We start from the raw sequence: 6000 nt of genomic DNA, 5'->3' as shown, positions 1-6000 counted from the left end.
ATGGTTGAATCTTAGCAAAAATTAAATGTTACTGCCATTGCACCCAGTTTGAGAACACTTGTTCTAGGATATTAGAACGCTGGGATGTAAATGTATTATTTAAATGTATTCCTGTGCTTCGGTACTGCAATATTGGAATGATAAGATGCTAAAGTACCATGTAAATAGTATTTCATGGTACCATGGAACCATTTCAGAGTGGTTCTAGTACGGTACGACGGTAGGGTACTAAAGTATTGAAGAACTCTTTGGTTTCAGAAGTTTAGACGGTCAACAAACTAGGTGCTGAAGCACTAAAGTACTAAATAGGATTTTAACGCTCAAGCACATTACCGCATGATGCCAGCACACGCACTGGGCGAATAATATGTTTGCAATTTTTTTTATTCCCATACGCGGTCAAACGCTGAAGCGTGTATTGATCGAGTCGGACTTCGAATATTGTAAATGAACGTTAAACGCAGCGATTACGCATTGTTAAATAGCGGATTATGATGAAGCGTGAGTGGAAAGTTGATCGTTCGTTCGATTCTCACCTCGATTTCGTGGTAACGATAAGAAACCACAGATAAAACCATTAAAGAAATCGCACATTCGTTCCCGTTCTCCTAGCGACGAGGCAGAACCGCCGGAATCCGCTTCTCTAATTTTAATCGTCGCTTTTATCCTCTGTTTTTCAGCTCTACAGAAGCTGTGGTCACGAAGAGGCACGAAATGAATCCAGCGGGAAGTAAATTCGTTCGTAACCAACTTGGAAAATTCTGGAACGACGTGAACCAGTTTTCGTTGCATCTTTTTCAAATTCTGTTTCCCCATCTATAAGCCAGCCGTGGTTCTTTTCTCGTCACCTGCACAACTGGCAACGAAGGCAACGAAGGAAAGAAGAAGATAAAAACGAAGAGGAGTATATATCCGTACGCGTTCACCGAACAGGTGATAAGAATCGTATCAAGACCAAAGATAAAACCGAAGAAAGAGAAAGGCCGCGTTCTGTTACTTTAAAATTGTCATCCCTAGTAATTGTCTAGAGAAGAGACTAATTGTAGATTATCTTGCGCTTCCCCCACGCCCCTCAAAAAGCTAAGAAAGATATTGAGGGAAAACAATTGGAAGAAAAATAGGCCAAAATGAGCACAATAAGCGGCATCCAGTGCACGTCCGTGAAGGACTTTTACAGGGACAGGTCTATATTCATCACGGGCGGCACTGGTTTCATGGGCAAGGCTCTCGTTGAGAAGTTACTTAGATCTTGTCCGGGAATAAAGCACATTTATCTCTTGATGAGGCCGAAGAAAGGTCGGGACGTTAAGCAGAGGCTACGAGAACTATTGAATGGACCGGTAAGTTATCCCGTTCTTTTCCGAGCTTCCCGTCTCTTTAGACTCGCCAATCGAACGAGGAAATTGAGGGGGGATCGAAATTAATATACCTTTTCAACTGTCAACAGCTGTTTGAGAAACTTCGACGGGACGCTCCCCACGAGCTCTCTAAAGTAATACCCGTCGCTGGAGACATAACGGAGCAAGAATTGGGCATTTCAGAGGCTGATCAAAACACGATAATTAGAAACGTCTCGATCGTTTTCCATTCCGCCGCCACGGTCAAATTCGACGAAGCACTTAAGCTTTCCGTCACCATCAACATGGTCGGCACTAAGCAATTGTTGTACTTGTGTCATCGCATGCATAATTTGGAGGTAAACGAATGTGACACAAGAAATTTGACGTGTCTAACTAAAGTCAGTTAAGTGTCAGAAAAATTGCTTTCCAAGAGTATGTTAATCATTACGATTTCTATGCAAAGGCGCTGGTCCACCTTTCAACGGCGTATTGTAATTGCGATCGCGAGGATGTTGCTGAGGAGATCTATCCGCTGTCGACAGAACCAGAGGAAGTAATCGCGTTGACGAAGGTCATGGATACCAAAATGGTTGATGAAATAACAGGGACATTAATCGGCAAGCGACCGAATACCTACACATTCACCAAAGCTCTCACTGAACGGATGTTACAAGCAGAATCTGGTTATTTGCCGGTGGTAATCGTGAGACCCTCCATCGTTCTGTCATCATTCAGAGAGCCGGTAGCTGGATGGGTTGACAATTGGAATGGCCCGACTGGTATTATTGCCGCTGTTGGCAAAGGTTGTTTCAGGTACGTTGAACCGTACCAAGAACCGCAACAGTTGATATGCGGATTCGCTCAACCGAACAAGCTGAAATTATTCTAATCCAATGATGGATAGCATTTATTGTAGCGAGTCCTTTTTCTTCTTTAATTCTTTCTTTATACTCGTACAATACACAATCCGTAAGCTTAATCTCAGTAGCCATCTTCTAGTTTATAAAAGGATACATAAATCTTTATATGGAACTGTGCAGCACTATCACTAATTTTAACTGCCACGATTCTAATCAAATGTTGCTAATAAATGGAACTCGTGATTGCAGAACCATGCTGTGTCACGACAACAAGATAGCAGACTTGGTGCCGGTTGACATAGTAATTAACTTGATGATCTGCGCGGCATGGAGAATCGCGACGAATCGCACGAAAACAATCCCCGTGTATAATTGTGTCACGGGTCAACAGAACCCGATCACGTGGAAACAGTTCACGCAGCTGATGTTCAAGTTCTGCAGAATGCATCCGCCGAACGATATGATTTGGTATCCCGGTGGCAAAACCCAAACCAACAGCATAATAAACAAAATGTGCATGTTCTTCCTGCATCTGTTACCGGCGCACATATTAGACTTCTTCTTTCGATTGAAGGGCAAACCGTCCGTAATGGTTGGCATTCAAGCGAAACTTCGGAAAGCTGCCACATGCTTGGAGTACTTCAGCACGCAACAGTGGAACTTCAGGGACGACAACGTCCGGCAACTAGCCGAACAGCTCAGCCCCGAGGATAGACAGACGTTTATGTTCGACGTCAAAGAAATTGACTGGCCAGCGTATATAGAACAATACATATTGGGAATTCGGCTCTTCATGCTGAAGGAGAATCCGGACACACTGCCAGCTGCTCGTTCGCACCTTAAAAAGTGAGTATTACCGTTTTCTCGATTCACCAACAAAGTAGTTGCCCCTTTCCGCGCGTAACTATACACGGAAGAAATTACGTTCTCGGTATTTATTCATTTATCTAATTTTGTTACAGATTATACTGGATCCACAAAGTTGTACAATTTGGAATGCTACTAGTAGTGCTGCGTTTTTTGGTGTTGCGCAGTTCCGTGGCCCGAACTGCCTGTTTTTCACTGCTGTCTTTCGTGTTACGCATGTGCCGTATGATTGTTTGACGGCTTAGAACGCCTGTTGAGGATCGCGGCAAGCGTTATAAGGAGCAGCAACAGCTAATCGTAAAAAAGCATAATTTAATGGTGCGGATTATCCTTCGACTTAATTGCTCGCCGTTCACGACGATCAATCGCTACGTTCAAACATCCCATCGGTTGGCCTTTTTCGATGTTTCTATTTGTTCATAACTAAATTAGCGTTCGCTAGAAGTATTCAATTTTGCAGAGAAAGAATGGCGATTATGGGACAGGTTGAAACGATAAAAAAAAAGAGCACACAGATATTGAGGCAAAAAGGGAAAGGAAGACGTGTATTCGAAGCTTCCACAGTTATCGTGTGTAACAGCCACTTTGTTATATTCCAATCGAATTAACTGAAAAGTTCAGACATTTATGACCGTGTGTTTGTCGTGGATTGTATCTGATCCGTTGTCGTAGCTGCGTGTTTCTCGACGCCGCCTCCAAAAAGGCGTTCCGTTCTATAACATCGATTTTTTGCATCGCGCCGAGCAATAACGCCGCGACGCTAGAAGTAATCGGATCAATCGTGTCGCTGTAGGACCCTTCGGGTTCGAACTTCCTTGGTAATTTTGTCTCGATGTGTTTCTCACGGTGTAATCGTCCTGTATCGAGAACGATACGTAGCGTGAACCTCGCGTGAATCGGCAGCTCGAATACCCATCGTAGCTATTTGTCATCTGCCATAAGAGCTTGTGATTCGATTAGTGCTTCGTTGAGTGCGTTCACTTTCTTCCCTTTAAGTATATATTTTACTTTTTGCGTCATTCTTAACCCAAAGACCGAGAGGAAACGAGAAAAGCGATAAAAAAGAAAAGAAAGAGACAATATCGTTTTACAAATTATTCGGAAGAAATTCTTTGTTATTTATATTTTTACATTTTTAACGATTTAATCCTTACTGTGTTCAATGTATATCTTTTTTATCGATTAATCTGTAGCTTAAGCAATCGTTTCCACTTCCAATGAATTGTCGCAGAATTTTAATTGCCAACGTTTGGATTTAGCCAACGAGGGGATCCAACTTCTTTTTTCACCGGGCGGAGAAAACGTAGGGTGAAGGGGTAGGGACGGAAAGGGAAAGAACACACGAACAGGTATAAGATAAATTGTGGAAAATAAATCAAAGCGATAGACTAATTGTACGTGTATGTATTTTACAACATTGCCAAACGACTTCAACGCCCGCTAAATTCCTTCCTTCTTCATCATTCTTGCGACGCTTGGGGATCACGGAGCATCCCCTTAGCGCGAGGACTCGTTTAATCCTTTTCGAAGCGCAGGGTTCTTTTTTTGCAAGCGTCCAGCAGCTCTTCTACACGACAAAACTATTTATAGAGCAAAACCCGAAGGATTAAACGTCAGTCTTCGAATGATCGATTACTTTTTCTGAAAATTATAACGACTTCAACGAATTCTATGTTAAGTGCATGTGTATTAATTTCCGACGTAGTTGTACCGTGATTTTCAGTCATGATAACGAAACACGTAGACCGATAACGATTGGTCAAGGGAGTAAAAACGAAACCGGACGTTTAAATGCCGGCTAGAGAAGTAAGCAAGTATGTCGTGCCTTTGTGTCGTCGCTATCCGGCATTTTCGTTCGTACTGTAATGTAAGGTACATAGACGGATATCTAATCGCTAGTCTGCGGATATTTATGCGCATACGGAAAGTTTGTGTCCGAAATAGATACACGATGCGAACACGTGGTAAATACGTATCAACTCTGCGCGTCGTAACGTATAAAAGGCGAAGCGAGCCTGTACTTTGATTCCTTGAGGCTCTAATCGAGCGTTTAAAGAGGCGTAAAGTTGCATAAACGTCCGTAGCCTGCTAATTGTATCCCTTCGGCGGTGTAAGCTCGACTCGTTCGCATTCGGTTTCACCAGCAACGAACCAAGCTACTTCCTTCCGAGTAACCCGGCCAGATGTTCGTGTGTAATTAGGACTTTCCGTATAAAAACGTAACCGTTCATGTAGGGGTTTAGTTGCCATCGTTATTTAGTCCGTTAGCTTTTGTAAAAGGGGAAAGACGATCAATGGAGGAATGCGCTTTGTCACGGGTTTGTTCTCGGTGTGTTTACGTTCGTTCAGGTTAATCAGGTCCCGCGTGCTTCACCTTTCTCCAGTTAAACGAAGAAAGTAAATTTCGACCGAGCTCACGAGCCCTTGAATGTTTTTTCTCGTCGAATGTGTGTTATTTATAATTGTAACGCGAGAGGCATATGAGTCTTCGAAAATTTTAAACTTAATAAATATGAACGTGACCTGAGCATTTGTCATAAATAAGTTGCTTCGTTCTTGGTGAAATTAAAGCTGAAGGAGGATCCCGGACGTGCGCCAAGGCGCTCGGCTTGTTTAGAATTGCCGGAAACGCGATGCGATCGCCACTAATCCAATTGTAACGAGTCCGATCGTCGCGGCAGCGCGTTTTCACGCTATCCCGATTTATTTCTTCCCAGTGAATTGAGAATTCCACCGTGGAAGCCATTGTGCTGGAATACGCGTTCATCCGACACTTTTCAAAAAATTCTGCCACCGGTAAGCACAATGCGTTTAATCCGAGTCCTCAGCAGATTAGTAACGCATAAGTTCTAGCCCTCGAGTGTATCGAGCATTTGTTGTTAGCGCTTCGACTTAACGTATAGAACCGAGAAGAGCGTTTATTGAAACCGTAT

The 6000-nt window shown here is 43.1% G+C and overlaps 1 protein-coding gene across 1 annotated transcript; it reads left to right on the top strand.

Annotated features, from left to right (window-relative positions):
- The first annotated feature begins 1086 nt into the window (after nucleotides 1–1086).
- Far1 (fatty acyl-CoA reductase 1) lies at nucleotides 1087–3575 on the top strand. Its single transcript, XM_076898429.1, has 5 exons — nucleotides 1087–1340; nucleotides 1448–1696; nucleotides 1804–2153; nucleotides 2450–3046; nucleotides 3163–3575. Exons 1-5 carry the CDS (start codon nucleotides 1128–1130, stop codon nucleotides 3302–3304), a joined length of 1551 nt encoding a protein of 516 aa, XP_076754544.1. The 5' UTR covers nucleotides 1087–1127; the 3' UTR covers nucleotides 3305–3575.
- Nucleotides 3576–6000: the final 2425 nt, after the last annotated feature.

The sequence above is a fragment of the Xylocopa sonorina genome, chromosome 7 (assembly GCF_050948175.1).
Source record: "Xylocopa sonorina isolate GNS202 chromosome 7, iyXylSono1_principal, whole genome shotgun sequence".
NCBI lineage: Eukaryota > Metazoa > Arthropoda > Insecta > Hymenoptera > Apidae > Xylocopa > Xylocopa sonorina.
The sequence above is the reverse complement of the archived record's forward strand: the minus strand, read 5'-3'. Positions and strand labels throughout refer to the sequence as shown.

Bases quoted from the DNA above. Each gene is read 5' to 3' on its own strand.
- Far1 (XM_076898429.1), top strand. From the start codon at position 1,128: ATGAGCACAATAAGCGGCATCCAGTGCACGTCCGTGAAGGACTTTTAC. The intron at 2,154-2,449 runs GTACGTTGAACC...TCGTGATTGCAG, and splicing joins GTTGGCAAAGGTTGTTTCAG to AACCATGCTGTGTCACGACA. The intron at 3,047-3,162 runs GTGAGTATTACC...ATTTTGTTACAG, and splicing joins GCTCGTTCGCACCTTAAAAA to ATTATACTGGATCCACAAAG.